General features: G+C 55.6%; 1 protein-coding gene across 2 annotated transcripts; it reads right to left on the reverse strand.

The window, feature by feature from the left end:
* Positions 1–1145: 1145 nt before the first annotated feature.
* MRPL23 (mitochondrial ribosomal protein L23) lies at positions 1146–8443 on the reverse strand. Of its 2 annotated transcripts, none has more exons than XM_027579558.2 (5): positions 8334–8443; positions 6104–6226; positions 5275–5357; positions 4619–4692; positions 1146–1332 (listed from the first exon to the last, which is right to left on the reverse strand). In XM_027579558.2, exons 1-5 carry the CDS (start codon positions 8348–8350, stop codon positions 1174–1176), a joined length of 456 nt encoding a protein of 151 aa, XP_027435359.1. In that variant the 5' UTR covers positions 8351–8443; the 3' UTR covers positions 1146–1173. The 2 variants fall into 2 exon arrangements, with proteins under 2 accessions (XP_027435359.1, XP_027435360.1); XM_027579559.2 differs by lacking the exon at positions 1146–1332 and adding an exon at positions 1420–2141.
* Positions 8444–19701: the final 11258 nt, after the last annotated feature.

The raw sequence follows: 19701 nt of genomic DNA on the forward strand, positions 1-19701 counted from the left end.
AGCCGGCGGAGGCACTGGGCTGCGTCTGGGGCGTGCGTGGCAGCCCGTGCTGGACGTGCTCGGATGAAGGATGGGATTGCTCTCCCAGCCTTGAGTTGGGGTCCTCAGGGCCGCGGGGCCCCATGAATTATTTCTCTAAGGAGAATACCATTGACTCTGCTCTCCGGTCGCCTTCCGGACCTTCCCCATCACTTTAAATCAAGGCTGAAGGGCGGCGTTTGCCCGGACCTTCACCCTCCAAGTGGAGGGAGCTACGAGGCCCACGTGACGCCGCCGTTCCCGGTCTGGGTGTCCCTCAGGGCGGAGGGAGGTTGCCGAGCCAGCCCCCATTTCCGCCTGCCCCTGCAGGCCCCCCGAGAAGGAAAGAGCCAGGGCCCTCCTTAGGTCACAGGAGGGCAGTGCCGGAGGATGGGGTTCCCCGAGGCCTGGTGGCACCCATGTCCTACCCCAGGGGCGGTGTGGCTGACTCTCCTGAGCACCCCAGGGCTTTCTGGTTTGCTCCCAAATCCCTAGGCCCAACCTGTCTGCCTGAAACCCACACGCAGACACACACACCAATGGTCCCAGCTCGGCAGGCTCGGCCTGGTTCCTGCCACCTGCCTTCAGGGCACAGCACCCGGGGCTCGCGGGGCACCTGCCCCAGGGGCCTGCCGGGCACACAGAGGCCAGCTTGGCTGCCCGCACATCTCAGGGCCAGGCCCCTCGATGCATGCACTGTGGGTCCCCAGACGCCGTCTCCTTCCAGACTGTCCACTCCAGGGTGCCAATGGCCACTGGCCTCATCATCCCGTCCTCGGGCCTTCAGGTTGCTGGTCCTTCCCGCCTCCTGCCCTCCACGCACTGCTTTGCGCTAGGCTGGCATCTGCTAAACACCGCTTCCTCTGGGTCCTGCCATGGATCCCTCCCCACTCGAGAGCCACCGGTGGTGCCGCCCTGGACCCTCAGCAGGACGGGTCCCCTGCCCGTGGCGCTCACCCCACCCCTCCTCACGACCTGCCCGACACAACCTTCCTCACGAAGACCCTTCTCATGGGGGCGGAACGGGTCACATGGGCCCTGTTCCGTCCCTGCGGGCAGGCGCCGTGTGCGCCGTGGGGCACAGGCCTGCGCTGGCCGCCAGGGACAGAGGACACAGAGCCCGGGGCTTCCGCACGCAGGACTTTATTGGGGCCGTCACAGGCCGAACCAGTCGGGCACGCCACCGCGCCGGGGGTCCCGGCTCTGCCTCTGCCTCTGCTCCTCCAGGAGCTTGTCCTGGATGTCGTTGTCACCGGGGCTGCTGTGCTTTTTCTCGGGAAACAGATCGGGGAACGTGAAGGTCTGTCCGTGGGCCTGCGGAGGGGATAAGCACTCGGGCTCAGAGCCGTGGCTCTGGACGCCTTGCCGGCCCCGGGAGCCTCCAGGCAGGGGGACAGCCTGACAGGACCCTCCTGCCCCAAGCCCCTGGGACAGACACGCGGCCAGCACGTCCAGGGTGCTGTCCCTGCCTGGAACGCGAACACGTCGGCCTGCCGCTGGCTTTTATCTAACAGCGGGAAGCCATGACTCCGGACAATGCCCCTTTTCATCGGCATTATCTCTTTATAGAGTGGTGTCTGCAGTGGCTGGAGCCTCATTAAAAGCAGCCCAGCAAAGCGCCCATTCACGGGCGCGGGGGCAGCCCGGTCGGACCGGGGGGCAGGAGCGAGGCACAGGAAAACACGGCACAAATAACGTCTGGTGCCGCGCTGAAACTTTTTCCATCCAAAATACCTACAGGCCTTTACCCACATTAAAGACTACCCCTCCTCCTGGCTCGGAGCTTGGCAAATAAAACGCATATAACGTACAAAGAAATGTACATATGCAGCAGTCTATAAATCAAGACCGGCTTTGCAAATTAACTGGTTTTACGTCTTTCACTAAAAGTTCAGAATGTGCCAGCGTCGGCCAAGCCCCAGCCCAGACCCCCGAGCACGTGTGCGGGGCACCGGCCCCCGTGGGCGTGGAGGAGGGGGCCCCGGCAACTGTGAGGTGCCCTTTCAGTTCGCCTCGGCTCACAGAGCAACCCCCCAAGACCAGGACGCGGGAGGGGGGTGCGCGCCAGGGCAGCACTGTCTGTTTCCAGACGGGCAAAGAAGGATGGAGGGCGGCATCCGTATCTGGAAAATTTTAATAAGTAAAATCAGTAAAGTGCGCTGGTTCTTGGAGACCCTTGTTTTGTAAAGAAATTTGGCTTTGGGCAGGCGGCCAAGTATGATCTGAAACAGCCCGCACGCCCCACCCGAGAAGGGAAGGTTTATAAATTCTGATCACATGGCGCGGAGCGCGGGCCCGAGTGAAGAAAGCAGGGCTGTGTGCGCTCAGTAGCCAGCCTGCAGCAGGATTAGCTTACACGGCTCAACGCTGCTTTTTTTTCTTTTTTAAAATACCAAAGGGCAAGAGTTTACACGCAGGGCTGATTGCCCAGAATGGGGATTTATGTTTAATATATCGAGGTGATTTTGCTAGTTTTCTGAGGTGGGGGAAACCCAAAATGACATTTTAAAATATAAATACAAAGATGCCAATTTGCAATAGCTCCGGAAAAACGGACGGAGCCGGTGAGAGAAATTCTTCACTTCTCACCAGAGACAAGAGCCACTTGTGGGCGCCCCTCTCTGGGGAACTTCACCTTGTACTTTCAAAAGTAAACCCTCAATCCCCGCCATGGCGCAGAATGAGCGGCTCAGCAGGAAAGGCCAGGAAAGGAGCAGTGTGGGAACCGGCCCCAGGCTGGCGGTCCCAGGTGCCCCCGGGGCCACCGCCTGGCCCCAGAGGGCTCCTGCCGGCCGGGCGACAGTCCGCTTGCTGTGTGGGGGATGCAGACCCGCAGAGATGTGTATCAGGTTGTCGGGGGGAACGGGGGCCCCCACCCCGCCGGATGGGCTCTTCCGCAGCAGTCAACCCAAAATAGATTCGGAAACTTAATTTGTGTTCGTGATTGACCCTCTGTGTGCTTTACAATGAGCTCTGTTTTTAGAAGCCCCAGAGCGGGGCCCACAGGGACACGCTGGGAGAGGTCGGCCCCGGCAGATGGGGGCAGAGAGGGGACCCCTTCAGAGGGCAAGGGCCCGAGCTTCCTGCCGGTCTGCAGGCCAGGCAGAGGCACGCGGGACTGGGGGGTGGGAGGCCCACCATGAACGTCCCCGAATGTCACTGTGGGCCTGCAGGCGCCGTGCCCGGCGGGGCCTCTGCCCCCGGCTGTGCTGCCGGGTTTCACAGGGGGAAGAAAGACGTGCCCCGTGGCAGCTGCATACACCGATGCACCGGATCGGAGGGGGCTGAGGCGGGGCCCGGGGAAGAATGCGAGGGCTCGGGTGACTCAGAAGCCACTTGTAACTGTCGTTGGCCCGCGGAAGGCCTGGTGGCGAATGCCCGCACAGGGGGTGTCAGCCCGCACGCGTGACAGAGACAGATGGCCCGATTTCACACACAGGACACAGGCGCCTTTATATGGCCAACGGGCGCTCCCTCCACCTGGATTGGCTGATTTTATGCACAGCAAATATTAGGCCAAATAATTACGGGGGCCCCTGTTTAGAACAACAACTGTGACTGTTTTTCAGAGAAGTTGCCACACTAACTCGGTCTCTTAACAAACTGCCTCCTCTCACCCAAAATAGGGCTGTAGGCCCCGGGGGGGGGGGGGGGGGGGGGAGGCGGGGGGGGGCGGTTTTCACAATAGCGTTACTGCCATCTAGCGGCCACGGCCAGCCGCCGCCTGCCAAGGATTCAGCTGGGCTGTCCACCCCGGTATGGAAGAATCTAGAAGGGCCCCCCCCCCCCAGCCCCAGGGGGGTTCAAACAGTAGGGGCAGCTAATGGGCCTTGCAAGCAGGGCCCTCCCTGGTGGGTTCGCACGGACATGGCAGGAGACCCTGCCATCTCCTGGAGGGCTCATCTGCAGAAGCACATCTAGGGTCCCGTCTAGAAGGGGAGAGCCTGAGCAGGGGTCTCTGAAGCTGTGGGTCTTCCTCTCTGCTGGACGGAGATGGAGCACTGGACCCTGCCCCCACGCCCCAGGCCAGGCAGAATACACGGTCAAGAGAACCTGGCGGGATGTGCCAAAGCCCCACAACTCAGTCCAGAGGGGAGGGGGCCCACCAGGACCCCAGGGCACACCGAACGGGTCCAGCTCTGAGACCCAGGCCCCTGCAGCAGCTTTACCCCCAGGCCATCAACTGCCTCCCCCTTCTCCCGGGGGCCTGTCCCTCTGAGGACACGCTCTCCAGAGGCAGGAGCTTTGTTTTCTGCCTGAGCCCAAACCCCCCGGGGCTGAGTGGGCCTGCCCGAGCCCACAGCACGTTCAAAGTCCAAGGGCCTAACACGGCTGGCCCCGGAGAAGTTCCAAAATGCCCTGCGCCGTCTCCTCCCATGGGGTGAATGTGCTTGGAGCACCAGCTCCGCCTGGGGCTTCACTGGGGATTAGGACTAAGTGCAGGCTCTGCCCCGCGTCTGCCATGGTCCTTGAGATCCTGCCTCACAGGGCCTCCCTGGGCCCCAGGAGGGGGCCGCTGCACAAACACGTCCCCCGCACCAAGGTCACGGTCGTGATAAGTCACGCCCAGGACTTGGGACTCTGCCCGAAGCCCACTCACCAGCTGCACATAGGCCACCTTGTAGTCTGGTTTCTTCATCCTGACGTTTCTGTAATCCCTCTTCCTGTTGGAACCTGTTGGGGAGGGGGAGACACACTTTACTCCAAGCACGAGATTTTTAGTCCAACTCATCCAGGAACCCACTTTCTAGAAAGAGGCAAACATGTTAAGAATTGGGTGGTCTCCTACTGATGACAGTGCGTCACAGCCGAATGTGACCGGCTCACAGGTCCAGGCTGTGTTTGAGGAGCCAGCACCACCACCGTGGATCTCTGCTCCGTTAAACGCCCAAACGTGTCTAAAAGAAGTCAGGAGACCCACTTCTCCCGTTTGTCAGCATAGCGACCCAACACAGAAGGCTGCCGTCCCTAACAACTCAGAGTGCAGTGGGGGGTCAGGGAACCAAGAGGAAAGTGCCCTGCTGACCCCGCTTCCGAGGCGGTCGAGGACAGAGCTTAGAGCAGAAGCAGGGTGGCCCACCTGAGCTCCAGCCCGGGCTCTGCCCTGTCAGCAGCGTGGGCCTGGGGAAGTCGCTGCAGCCCCGAGCACCTCAGCTCCCCAGCAAGAACCAGCCCCCCGCAGAGGCTGGGAGGAGGCCTTGTGAGCTCTGGGGGCGCACCCACCCCCACAGAGGGCAGCAGGGGCCTAGCACGCACCGTGCTGCACCCTTGTCCGCACGGCGGCCACAGGCACGTTGTAGATGCGCTCGAGGTAATTCCTGAGGTCCACCCTGGTCATCCTGGGGTAGAGACGAAAGAAAAGCAAGTCCCAGCCAGGATGAGATGAAAAGCAGCCACCCGACCCCACCCGGTGCTCTCTTGTCCCCCACATACGAGTGGGGGGGCCCTAGGGGCCAGGGTCCCAGGCAGAGCTCTCTCCAGGGAAGGGCCAACATGGGGGTGCCCCCAGGCTGCCAGGAGCCCAGCCCACCAGGTGGCCACGGTGCTGGTGGGTTAGGCCCCCTCCCCTTTCCACCTGAAATAGCATCATCACCGTGGCCCTTGGCCACTCCTGCCCGGCCTCTGAAGGCTGCCACTCAAGCTCAAGCTGACCCCAGGCCCATGCACTGGGACGGTCACATCCTGAGGCACCCTGCAGCCTGGGGGACAGTGCCCGGGGCCTCTGCGAGGGAACCACTGGAAAACTAGGTTTTTGGAAGCTGTGGTGAGAAGCTCTGAGAGCCTGGGCCCAGGCGTCTGGGAAGAGCATGGAGCTCAATGCAGTTACAGAGGCGCTGGGCCCTCCACTGGGCTTCCCCCGGGTGGGGGGGGCAGTGGGGGGAGGGGAGGGCGTTGGGGGCAGCCCGGCCTCACCCCAGGCTCTGCAAACAGCAGGCCCTCGGTCAATATTTGCAGAGCAGCTCAGAGGGCTGCCTGTGGTGTTTTCACAGCGGGGAGAAGCCACACGTAGGAGCCAGGTCTGCGACACCAGCAGGGCAGCCGGCCCCCAGGGGCACTCCCCAGCCTGAATTCCTCAGGGGCTTACTCCATGGGGATCCGGAACTGCACAGTGTCCTCAGGCTGGACCGAGCCGGGCCGCACCAGCCGAATGAAGAAGTTTGTTCGGAAGACACGGAGCTGGGGGTTGCCCAGCTGGTACAGAGGGTACCTGAGAGGGGGAGATTTGTCCACATCAAACACAGAACACATGACCCCGGGGTCGCCCCCAGCAGACCTCCGTTTGTTTACCCGTTGCAACAGGAGTGGGAAGCGAAGGGGGGGGCAGCTCTCCACAAGCCAGCGCCCCAGAGCCCCCTCTGCTCACTGCACAGTTCTGCCCAGTGTGGGCCCCAAGACCCCCAGTGCCCATCAACTCGTGCGGGCTGTGGGCCCTTAGGAAGGGGCTATGGAGTGACTCAAGAAATAGGCCCGTAGAGAGCGTAGAGAGCACACCCACCGTGGCCCCCAAAGCTGCTGGTGGCCAGGCTTGGAGACCACACTTAAAGTGACAGTCCCACAGGCAGGCTGCCTGCCGTGGAGTTGCTCCCAGCCCTGGCTCACCCCGCAGCAAGGGCGGGTGTCACTTGCACACTCTCCGTGTGGGTGGGAGAAGCAACCGTCACCCCCACCCTGAAAACCCCCAGGGCGAGCAGAGGCAGCTGGAAAGCAGTGAGAGGCCACCACCACCCACAGCTATTGCCAAGTGCACTTGCACTCTGGGCTTGCGAGGGCAACGCAGCCAGCCAAGGGGGGCGCCTGTGGTCTGCAGAGGCTGCCGGGAGGCCAGGGGGCCGGGCCTGGGGCGGGTGGGCGCACAGGCCACGGGTCTCACCGGTAGCCTTGCTGGCCACTCTGCAGCACTGCCCGTGGCCCCTGATTTGGAGGACAACCAGCACCCTGAAAGGGGGGCTCAGGGAGGCCAAATTCTATGCTGGGCACAGGATGAGGAGGGCCAGGGGGTGAAAGGACCAGGGCGAGCCTCAGGGCTGAGCAGGCACCTGGGGCATGTGGACGGTACGGGGGCTCCGGGAGGCTAGGGCACCGCAGGACTGAATGGCCAAGTGCCATCTACCCAAGGTGGCCAGTGACCAAGTCAGGGCGTGGCAGTGGCCCAGCAGCACGCCCTGGGGCAGTCTCCACCGCAGGGTGGGCAATGGTGAGAGGCTGGAAGGGTGGCTTCTGAAGGGTGCAGGCCTCGTCCTCTCAGGGCCCCCCCCCCCCCCCCCCCCCCCGAACAAGAGGTCTGCCTTGTTGTACCCTCCGTTGGAGTTTGGGCCAATGGCTGGCCACCCAAGGGGCTCACTTATTCCCCCTGGTGACCAACTGCGGCACTGCATGGGGGCAGGGGCAGGCCCTCTGGGGAGCTGTGCGGGTGGGGACGCAGGGGTTCAGACCCTCCTTCTCTCCAGATCCCTGGGCTTGGGGATGGAGGAGTGCCCTCGGCTGGGGGTGGAGGGAGGCCCAGTGTGAGGGTTAGAGGTTCAGAGGCCTGAGGTGGGCAGGACATGAGTCTCCCGTGGCGTCCACGGTCTCGCAAACCCCCTGTCCTTCCCCACCCACGGGAGGGCCAGAACAATCCCAAGGGCCGGCCCGAGCGCTGCTGACTCCCCTCCTCCTGGTCTCCCATCGCAGGCCCGCACCACCTGTGGGCCCACCCCTCTCCCTCGGCCCGCCTGACCCTCCCGGATTTCACAAGCCCGACACTCCACACGGCTCAAGTGCAACTCAGAATTTCTCCTGCCTGCTCCCAACACAGCGACCTGGCAGGCTGCCACAAGCCCTACCTCCCTGCGGCCCCGAGGGTGACTCACCCGCGATCCCACCCTCCCCCTCGCCCTCACCCGCCAGCCCGCCCCGCCGGCTCTCCTCCCGAGCCTCCCCGGCCGCTGCGTGGACACGCCAACCCCGAGGCCAAGCCCGCTGCCCGCCTGCTCCCCAAGCCCGCGCAGGCGCCTTGGCCCCTCTGCCCCTGCCGGGGCGCACTCGCGCCCCCCCAACACAGGGCCCCTAGCCGCGGACCCAACCGGGGCCAATGCGCATGCGTGCATGCGAGCACTCATTCATTCAGGGGGCCGGTCGCGCTCGACGGGGACACGAGTGCGTCAGCCTCAATTGTGGGGGGCGGGCCGCGGGGGTCCTGGCGACGCGGGTGGGGGCGACCCTCCCGGGCGGGCGCTCGACGTCCACGCCGCGTCCGTAGCCCCCTGACCGTCACCGCGCCCCTCCCCGCCCCCCCCCCCCGCCGGCCCCCCAGGCCCGCGCCCCCGGCCACTCACAGCACATTCCGCGCCATCGCCAGCTTCCGGGCCGCGGGCGGAAGGAGGGGCACGCACGGACCGCGTGGACCCGTCACAGCGCCCCCTGGCTTCCGGGAGGGCCCGCGGCGCCCCGCCCCTGGCCCCGCCCCGGCCCCGCCCCGCGCACCTGCCCCACCGCCCCACCCCAATCACCTGTCGTCCCGTCCCGTTCACCGGTCCCGTCGCCCCGCCCACTAGATAGCCCCGCCCACGACCCGCCCACCGTCCCGCCCATCGCATCGCCCCACCCCGCGCACGTGTCCCCCCACGGCCCCGCCTACTGCCTCGCCCACCGCCCCCGCCCCGCCCCGCCCCATTCACCTGACCCACCGCCCTGCCCCGCCCCGCCCCTTCCCGTTCCCCTGACCCACCGCCCCGCCCAACGCCCCCGCCCCACCCAGCGCACCTGCCCACGCTGCCCTGCCCAGTGCCGCTCCCATCGCCCCCCACCTGCACACCTACCCCACCGCTCTGCCTCCCGCACCTGCAGGACTTACTGCACCTGTCTCATTCTGCCCCACCTTCCTGTCTCCTTGCCCCTGACCCACGTCCCTACCCCACTGCCCCTTCCCTGCCCGCTGCCCCTGCCCCACGCACCTGGCCCCTACCTGGCCTGCATATCTGAGCCGCACCCTTGACCTGCACGCCCTGTAAGAGCCCAGAATCCCTCATGCCCCTGGGTCTCTCCCAAGTCCCGCAAACCCTTCAAGTGTCCAGAACCCATCTTGCCCAGTCCCCTCACCCTGCCCAGGCACCTCACCCTGCCCACTCATTGCCCCTCACACCCGGCCAATGCCCTGCAGACCCACTTAGTCCAGCATGTCCCCCCTACACCCTTCTGTACCCCCTACGTCGTGCCCTGGTGCCCACAGCAACTGTAGACCATGGCCAGCCACCCTTCCAGCTGCTGGCAGAGGTGGGAGATGGGAAAGTGGGGGAGGGGTGGGTGAGTGGCCCTCATCTGAGGCCAGTCTCTCCACTAGGCCAGGGTGGCTTCATCCCCTCCCTGATCTGGGGCTCCAAGGCCCCTCCCAGCCCTTCTGGCCAGCCCTGGGCCCCACTCCCCATCTCCTGGAACCCCTTCCTCCTACAGCTTCCCACACAACCCTCACTCGGGGGACCCCCACTCTGTAGGGCACATCTGGAACCCTCCCCCCCAACAGCATGAAGACCTTTGGGGAGGACCAGGCTGCAGCCCCGAAACCTCACTCTTGACTGGTTTCCTGGGCTCCATGGCTTCTGGCCATTCCTCAATCCCTTTAGCTGCCTCCCCCTGCCCCCCTCCCCCACCCCCAGACTGGCCTGTTCTCTCTGACCAACAGCAACTTCAATGCTCTTCAAAGCCAAGAGGGCATGACGTGGGTCAGGCAATCTGCAGGGAGAGGAGGGACCCCCAGGAATCAGGGGAAGTGTCTCATCTCTAGGGTGGAGGTGGATCATGGGGAAGGCTGCAGGGAGGCTGGAGCTGATGGCTGCCTCAGGCTGAGAAGAAGAGGGACTGGGTTGGTGCTGGAGTGCATAAGTGGGTTCACCTAGGATGGAGGTACTAAAGATGAGGAGTGGGCACTAGGGACGAGTTAGCTGAGACAGCGGGGTTCAGCCTGCCTGCTGGGGGAGGCACGGAGAAGGGAGAAAGGCAGGGCCCCAGGCCCTGTGTAGGAAGAAGTCAGTGGGGAGGAGGCACACTGGGTGGCAGGGAGAGGGATGCAGTGGGAGCATGGGGGTCCCTGGGGCCAGGAGGCTTCTATTTAGGAAGCGCTGACTCTGGCCATATTTGAACTCCAAGGCATGATGTTGCATGGGAAGGGTCTGCGGAGGTGTGGCTGGATGCTGGGCTCCGAGTTGTGTGTGGCTCAGGGGGGAAGGCAGTCAGTGGACTCTGTATCGGTTGAGGGGAGCTACTGCTCCAAGGAGAGGGGGTCCCATCTGAACAGGGAGCTGAGGTCCTCAAGGAGGTTGCGGGCAGGAATGGGGTCTCCATGGTGCAGACCCCTCGACACTTAGTCCCCACCTCTCTGATTCTCTGCCAACGGGGCTCCTCCCCAGCAGCCTGGGATTTCTGAGCAGAGCTGGTCTCAGAGCTGGGGGCACCTGCGTGCACCTTCTCTCTTCCTCCTTCTCTGGTCTCATCAGATCCACCCCATCACCAACAGCATGGCTTCCCTGGGCTAGGGTTGCCAGATAAAATGGAGGATGCTCCACTAAATTTGAAGCTCTGATAACTTTTTGTTTGTTTGTTTTTAATTGTTTTTTAATAGACATTATTTTTAGAGCAATTTCAGGTTTACAGAAAAATTGCGCAGAGAGTACCAAGAAATTCTTGTATCCCCACCAGTTGTCCCTATTGTTTTGTTGTTGTTGTTGTTGTTGTTTAAAGATTTTATTCATTTATTTGACAGAGAGAGAGACAGTGAGAGAGGGAACACAAGAAGGGGGAGAGGGAGAAGGAGAAGCAGGCTCCCCACGGAGCAGGGAGCCCGATGTGGGGCTCGATCCCAGGACCCTGGGATCATGACCTGAGCCGAAGGCAGATGCTTAACGACTGAGCCACCCAGGTGCCCATTGTCCCTATTGTTAACAGCCTGCACTAGCTGGTACCTTTGTTACAATTGATGGACCAACACTGATACATTATTACTAACTGAAGTCTCCTGTTGACCTTAGGATTCACTCTTGATGTTGGGACGTTCTGTGGGTTTAGACAAACGTATAAGGACATATATCCACCATTGTCATTATGGGGTCATGCAGAGTAGTTTCATGGCCCTAATCCCTTGTGTTCCTCCTGCTCCTCCCCCCAACCCCTGGCAACCACTGATCTCTTTGCTCTCACCATCATTTTGCCTTTTCCAGAATGTCACATTGTTGGAATCCCACAGGGTCTTGCGTTTTCAGATTGGCTCCTTTCACTCAGTAAGATCCAGTTAAGCCTCCTCCATGTCTTTTCATGGCTTGATAGTTCATGTCTTTTTAGTATTGTTAATATTCCCTTGTGTGGATGGATTACGGTTCATCCATCCACCTACTGAAGGGCATCTTTGCTCCTTCCAAGTTCTGCCAATTATGAGTAAAGCTGCTACAAACATCTGTGTGCAGGTTTTTGTGCAGGCATGAGTTTTCAGCTCCTTTGGGTACATACTAAGGAGCACCACTGCTAGATTGTATGGTAAGAGTGTTTAGTTTTGCAAGAAAATGCCAAACTGTCTTCCAGAGGGGCTGCCCCATTCTGCATTCCCGCTGCTCCTCATCCCTACCAGCATTTCGTGTTGTCAGTGTTCTGGATGTTGGCCATTCTGAGAGGCGTGCAGGAACATACCACTTTTATCTTTGCGTGCATTTTCATTGGCTGACGTCTGACACCCCCACCTGGGCCCCCCCTTCAGGGTCTGGTGCTGGGGAAGCCCTGGGAGTGACGTGAGCTGGCCTGGGGGAGGAGGAGCCCCCAGTGGGCAGACAAGGAGTGGGCCCAGGCAGGAACCATCCTGTGAGGGCAGCTTACATGCTGAGCTTCCCAGGCCAGGTTGGGGAGCTGGGGCTCCTTTCAGAGAGCGGCGGGAGACTCTGGGCTAGAGGGGACGGACAAGGTGAGCTTGGAGGTGACTTCAGGCTGCAGACCAAGAGGGTAAGAGGCAGGAGAGAGGACATGTGTGCACTCACTCATTCATTCATTTTACCCATATTTGCTGGGAACCTACTATGTGTCCAGTGTCCTTCTAGGGGTTGAGTCCACAGCATTAGAGCATACAACATTAAACCGTTAAATTTACTGCCTCCATGGTTCACGTCCCCCACGTGAGAAAAATGGCACCCAAGTAAACCAGCGAGATACATCAGATGCTCTTGGAGCTGCATGTAGGGAAGGGTAGCAGGAGGTGGGAAGGGACAGCACGTGCAAAGGCCTGGTGGCACGTGTAAGCCCATGGCCCTCAGAGGCTCCTTGTCACCTGAGTGAAGGGCAACCTTAATCCTCTGCCACCCCGTCTTCACGGAAGGGCTCCCCCCCCTCCGAGGGCAGGAACAGTGGGCAAGGATGGGGTTGAGAAGGCTTCTGGAGGGAGAGGGTCCCAGCTCCCCGGAAGCGGGGTTCTGGGCAGGCAGATGCCCACAGACCAGCCCTAGGTAACCCTGGGGAGCAGGGGGCCTGGTGGGGAAAGAGGAGAGGAGGACCTGGAGGGGCAGGGGTGACTGAGACATCCCCCTGCCCCGTCTGTATATACAGCTGAGTCTGAACTGCTTTGTAGGAGTAAGCACAGTGGTCACCTGGCTACCTGGTTTGACTTTAGTCTGCACTGGGCTCCAAAGGCCAGAACGGTGGGCCTGCCATGGAGACAGGCACGAGGTGACACGGTGACACAGGTAGAGGCTTGCTTGCTTCTCGAAATCCTGCCTCCTCAATTGAAACCCATGAGAGACCATAGCAAACAAAACATTCTGGAAGGGGACAGGGCATCTCCCTCCCCTCCCAATGCCAATCGCAAATCCAGGTTGTCACCTGTGCCTCTGAGTGGTGGGCTATAGGTTGGAGCTTCCCACAAGCCCCTCCTTGGGTGCTATTACTAGATCATCAGTTCATTATAAAACCCATGATCGGAACAGCTTCACAGGGGGAGGTGTGGGGGAGGCCGTGGAACCTCCAGCTCTCTGAGGGCACCACCGTCCCCGAATCTCCACAGATTCGCCAGCCCGGAACCTCTCCGAGCCCCTTCCCTGGGCGTTTGTTTTATGGAGGCTTCATAACATGGGCGATCAGGGGGCGGGACTGAAAATCCCAACCCTCCTCCCCTGGCACCCAGCCCCCAACCTTAGGCCCTCTCACAAGTCCCCTCGTGAGCGTACACCCAGCTGTGGGGGAGAGGGGCTGGTTAAGCAGAACAAGACACCCGCTTCACCTTCGTGGCTCTGAGGGGAGTTCCGGAACTGCGGACAAGGGACGGACGGTGGTAACGAAAGATGCTCCAGTCATCCGTAGGAATTCCAAATGTTTTGGAGCTGAACTGCAAGCCAGAACCAAATATCTACGAGAAATATACTTGGGTCATCTGAACGACCAAATATCTATTTGCTATAAATCTCAGGAGTGCAGTCTGGTTTTGTACCATGGGAGACGCCAACTGCCAGGCGTGCCCCTCCACGTGGTAGGTCTCCTGGCTTTCTTGTTCCAGGGGCCTCAGGCGGTGAGCAGTCCAGCAGGGCCGGTGTCCCTGTGACGCTGAGTGCCTCCCGTGTGGTTGGGATGGTTCCCTTCTGTGTGAAGGCTCCGTAAGGAAGGGGTGGCCCTGCTTGCTGAGGGTTAGATTGGCTGGGCTGCCCAAGCTAGGGCCGCAGGCTGGGGGTCCGCAGGCCAGTCCTCTGCACCTCACTGGGTCCCAGTCCCGGCTTTGGGGTTCCCAGTAGGCCACACTCCCAGAGCCCAGCTCACCTGCCCAGGAGAAGGGATCCCACCGTGGGACGCACCTGCCTTCATGGGCCGGCTGTGAGGCTCTGCCCTGTGAGCCCACAGTTCCCTCCCCAGGAGCTCCTGCACCTGCTCCGTACCTGTGTCATCTTCCCCTTGACACTTGTTCCTGTGGGAGCATCTGTAGCCAGATCTGGCACACAGTAGCAAAGCCTCGCGACCGTCGTCGCCCAGGGGTAAGACGCGGTGTCTCACGTTTGCACTTCTACATTTCTCATTCATCGCTCATTTGCATTTCTGATTCTGTGACTTGTCTCTTTATGTCTTTTGCTCATCTGCTCCCTGTGACGGTGTGCCGAACTGTGTCCTGTCCAAGGTCCTATGCTGGAGCCCTGGCCCCCAGCACCCCGGGGTGCGGCCGCATCTGGAGATGGGGCCTTCACAGAGGGGCTGGAGGTAACACGGGGTCACTGGCATGGGCCCTGATCCCGTGTGACCGGGGTCCGTACAGGAAGAGGGAATCAGGACACAGACCCGCACGGAGGGACGACCCCGTGAGGACCCAGGGAGAGCAGGGCCGTCCGCACACGAGGTGAGAGGCCTCAGGAGGACCATCACCCCAAATGCATCCTTGGACCCCTGCAGCCCCTTCTCTCATCCCTCCCTGTGCCCCTCCTCATTCCCAATCAAGCAACCAATGACCTAGTTAGCTTGCATTTTCTGGAGTTTTCTATAAATGGAAGCATATAGCTTGTCCTCTTTTCTGTCTGGTTTCTTTCTCCCAGCATAACTATTTTGGGATTCATCCGTGCTGTTGCGTGCCTCAACCCTACATTCCTTCTGATCGCCATGGTATGGATGGGCCACAATTTGTTTATGCATTCATCTGCTGATGGACATTTGGGCTGTTTCCAGTTTTTGACGATTAAAAATAAAGCTGCTATTTACATTCATGTGAAAGTCTTTGTGAGGACAAACATTTCCTTTTCTCATGGGGAAATGCCTGGATGTAATGACCACATCACATGGCAGGTGTATGTTTAACTTTTTGAGAAAACAGATACTGCCAAACTGTATCGTTTAACATTTCCACCAGTGATGTGGGGTCCCTCTACATTCTGCCCAGCATTTGTTATGTTTAGAGGGCTTTACAATTTTAGCCATTCTTATGGAGTGGCATCCTGTGATTTTATCTTGCATTTCCCCAATGACAGGGTTTTGCATCTAGTCACGAGCTGTTTTTGCCATTCATCTATCTTGTTTAGTGAGGTGCCCATTCTAATCTTTGGCCCATTTTTAAAAATTGGGTTGTTTGCTTTCTGATTATTGAGTTGTGAGAGTTCTTTCTGTTCTCTGGATCAGCCCTTTATGAAATATGTGTTTTGCTAAGGTTTTCTCCCAGCTGGTGTCTTACGTTTTCATTCGCTTTACAGTGAAATACAATGAAATTTGAAGAGCAAATTTTAAGCATTTTTGATGAATTTCAATTTGCCAATCTTGGTGGTGGTGGGGGATTATGCTTTTGGTATTATGTCTGGGAAATCTTTGCTGATCCATATTCATAAAGATTTCCCCTATGTTTTTATAGTTATTTAGGTCTACAATCCATTTTGTGTATTCAAATAACCCTCCTCTTTCTTTTTCTTCTTCTTCCCTCTCTCCCTCTCTCCCTCCCTCCCTCCCTCCCTGTCTCTCTTTCTTTCTTTCCTTCTTTCTTTCCTCTTGCAGGTGGATAGCCACCTGTTTTAGCGTGATTTATTGGGAGAGCTATCATTTCTGCATATGTGTGGGTCTATTTTATTCTCTTGATTTATTTGAATATCTTTACACCAATACCACACTGTTTTGGTTACTCTAGACTGATCCTAATTCTCAGAATGTTAGCCTGATTTTATTCCTCTTTTCAGGGATTGTTTTGGCTACTTTGGGGTCCTTTGCAATTCCATATGAATTGTAGAACAGGCTTGTACATTTCTACATAAAAAAAACCTGCTGGGACTTTGGTTAGGACTGTATTAAATCCACAGGTTACACTTAGGGAGACTCGGCACCTTAACAGTGTTGAATACGCCTTCCAATCCATGCATACTGTTCATCCCTCTGTTCATCCAGGTCTTTAACTTCTCAGCAATGTTTCATATTTTCAACATGTAGCTCTTCCACACCCTTTTTTGCATTTATCCCTATTTTTTGATACTATTAGGAAGTGGTGTTTTTTAAATGTCAATATCTGATCATTCATTGCTATTTTACAGAAGTACAACTGACTTTGTATGGCGACCTAGTATCCCAAAACCTTGGTAAACTTACTTGTTAGTTCTTGTAGCTTTTCCTATAGATTCCATTGGATTAGATGATCCATTTGTCTGTGAATAAAGCAGTTTTCCTTTTCCCGCTACAGTTTGTGTGAATTTTTCTTGCCTAATTGCCCCAGCAAGAACCTCCAGTACAATGTGAAATGGAAGTGGTGAGCAGACATCCTTGTCTTGTCCCTGTCTTTAGTGAGAAAATTTTTGTCTTTCACCATTAGATGGCAGGTATTAGGTTTAGGGAGTTCCCTCTACTCCTGGTTTGCTAAGAACTTTTCTTTTCTTTTCTTTTTTTTTTAAAATCAGGAATGGGTGTTGAATTTTGTCACATGTTTCCTCTGCAACTATTGAGATGGTCCTATGGTTTTTCTTTTTTAGTTTGTTAAAATGGTGAATTACTCTGATTGACTTTTGAATGTTATACAAACCCTACATTCCTGGGATAAACCACACTTGATATGTAATCCATTTTATACATTGTTGAACTCCACCTGCTAAAATTTTATTTTTGCATCCATGTTTGTGAGGGATAGCGGTTTGTAGTTTTCTTGTATTGTCTTTGGTTTTGGTATCAGGAGAATGCTGGCCTCATAGAATGAGTTGGATAGTATTCCCTCTTCTTCAACTTTTTTTTTTTTTTTTTTTAAAGAACTGGTATGTAATTGCTATTATTCCTTCCTTAAATGTTTGGTAGAATCCAATAGTGAAGCCATCTGGGCCTGGACCTTTCTTTGTGGGAAAGGCTTTAACTGCATTCCAGTTCTTTAATCAATGCAACAAGGTTCCTTGGGTTGTCTACTTCTTGAGTCAGATTTGATTTCAAGAAATGTGTCCATTTCATCTAACCTGTCAGACTGATAAGCATGAAGTTGCTCACAATAGTTCCTTATTATTCTTTTATCTCTTGACATCTGTTCAATCTGTAGTGATGTCACCTTCCTTGTTTCTGATTTTGGTAATCCCTGTTCTCTCTCTCTTTCCTGACTAAATTGATTAGAGTTTTGTCAATTCTTATGGATGTTCTCAAAAAACAAGTTTTGATTTGATCTTTTAAAATTTTTTCTACTATTTTTCTGTTTTCTATTTCATTGACTTTCATTTGATCTCTGTTATTTCCTTTCTGGTGCTTACTTTGGGTTTCATTTGCATTTACTTTTCAATTTTCCTTGAGGTGGGAGCTGAGGTCATTGACTCGAGATCTTTCTTATTTTCTAGGATAGTCATGTGGTAGTATAAATACCACCCTCAGGACTGCTTTAATGGCATTCCGTGAGTTCCCTTATGTTGCATTTTCATTTTCGTTCAGTTGACAACACTTCCTAATTGCCTTTTTTTTCTTTGACTCATGAATTATTTAGTAGTGTGTTATTTAGATTCCAAACATTTGAGAAATTTCCAAGGATCTTTCTGTTATTAATTTCTAGCTTAATTCCACTATGGTCAAAGAATATAATTTATGTGACTTGAATCCTTCTCAACTAATTAAGTTATGTTTTATGGCCCAGAACATGGTCTGCACTGGTAAATGATGTGTATTTGAGAGGAGTGTTCTATAAATGTCAAGCAAGTCAAGTCGGTTGGCAGTATTGTTCAAGTCTCCTATGTCCTTGCTGATCTTGTGCGTCCTTGTCTGATTAATTGTCGAGAGAGGGTGTTGAAATCTTTGACCAGGACCAAGGATTCGTCCGTCTCCTTTCAATTCTGTTGGTTGTTGCTTCATATAACTCTGTCATTCCTTGTAACCAGTTGGTATGTTTGTTTGTTAAAACGAGTTTCTTCAAACTGAGGGTTGCTGGAGGGGAAAGGGGGGTGTAGGGCTGGGGTAACTGGGTGATGGGCATTAAGAAGGGCACATGATGTGATGAGCAATGGGTGTGATATGCAACGGATGAATCACTGAACTCTACCTCTGAAACTAATAATACATTATATGTTAATTAACTGAATTAAAATAAAATAAAATGAGTTTCTTATAGGCAGCACACAGTGAGGTCTTGCTTTTAAATCCAATCTGACCATCTCTGCCTCTTAATTGGGGTGTGTAGACCATTTATACTTAATGTACTTATCCGTGTGGTTGAGTGTGAGTTAATCATCTTGTTACTTGCTTTCTATTTGGCTCACCCATTCTTTTAACTCCTTTCCTCTTCTTCTGCCTTCTTTTGGAGTTCATCAAGTCTTATTTATTCCCTTTTATCTCCTCTGTTGGCTTTTTAGCTGTGACTATTTGTTTTATTTTAGTGGTTGCTTTAGGGGTTTTAGTTTACAGTGTTAACTTATCACAGTTTTTTTTTTTTTAAGATTTTATTTATTTATTTGACAGAGAGAGAGAGACAGAGAGAGAGGGAACACAAGCAGGGGGAGTGGGAGAAGGAGAAGCAGGCTTCCCGCTGAGCAGGGAGCCCAACGCGGGGAGCCCGACTCAGGGCTCGATCCCAGGACTCCAGGATCATGACCCAAGCAGAAGGCAGACGCTTAACAACTGAACTACTCAGGCACTCCTACAGTTGGTTTTGATTGATTTTCTCCTCCTTATGGGTCACGTTCTCCTATTTCTTTGCCTGTTCGATCATTTTTGATCTGATGCCAGATGTTATGAATTTTTCCTTGGTGGGAGTTGAATGTTTTTATATTTCTACAAATATTCTAGAGCTTTGTTCTGAGATGCAGTTAAGTTACCTGGACACAGTTTGATCCTTTCTGGTCTTCTTTTTCCAATTTGTAAGGCAGGTCTGGAGCAAGTGCTCCGTTATTTATCCAGGGTTAATTATTCCTGCTACTGAGACAAGACATTTCTGAGTACCCGATGCCTCACAAGTATTCACTTTTCCAGTCTGTTTGCTGGGCACAGACCATCTTCCCACCCCTGTGTGAGCAGCAGGCATTGGTCTCTGCAGTCCTTTTCAGCGGCTCTCTTCTCAGTCTTGGACAGTTTCTGCTGAATGCTGGAGGAGCCCCTCTGCATGTCTCCAAGGGTTCTCTCCCTGGACACTCCACAGGTCCTCCATCCTGCACCGAAGCCTGGAAACTCTCTCAAGAAAGCAAGCTGGGCAATTGTAGGACCCAACCTGACTCTTTCACATCTCCCTGGGACCACTGGTGCTTACTGCCTAACGTCCACAGTCTTTTTTTTTTTTTTTTAGATTTTATTTATTTATTTGACAGAGAGAAAGAGACAGAGAGAGAGGGAACACAAGCAGGGGCAGTGGGAGAGGGAGAAGCAGGCTTCCCGCCAAGCAGGGAGCCCAACATGGGGCTCGATCCCAGGACCCTGGGATCATGACATGAGCTGAAGGCAGATGCTTAATGACTGAGCCAACCAGGCGCCCCTAATGTCCACAGTCTTGAAAAACATTGTTTTATGTATTTTTGTCCTTTTTTTTTCTTTTTGGGTTGTTTCAGGCAGGAGGATAAATCTGGCCCGTTACTCCATCTTGGCTAGAAGTGGATGTCTGCCTTTTGATAAACATTTTTTGGTATATAGAAACCTAAAATTTCCAAGTAATGAAATTTACTGAGCTTTTCCTTTACTTCCCTGATGTTTCCATTGTTTGTGAGCTTAGAAAAATTTCCCCAGCATGAAAGCAGACCAACGTGCACCTACATTTCTCACTAGTTTTAGTTTTAATAATTTTTTTCATAC

Source organism: Zalophus californianus, chromosome 11 (assembly GCF_009762305.2).
Source record: "Zalophus californianus isolate mZalCal1 chromosome 11, mZalCal1.pri.v2, whole genome shotgun sequence".
Taxonomy (NCBI): domain Eukaryota; kingdom Metazoa; phylum Chordata; class Mammalia; order Carnivora; family Otariidae; genus Zalophus; species Zalophus californianus.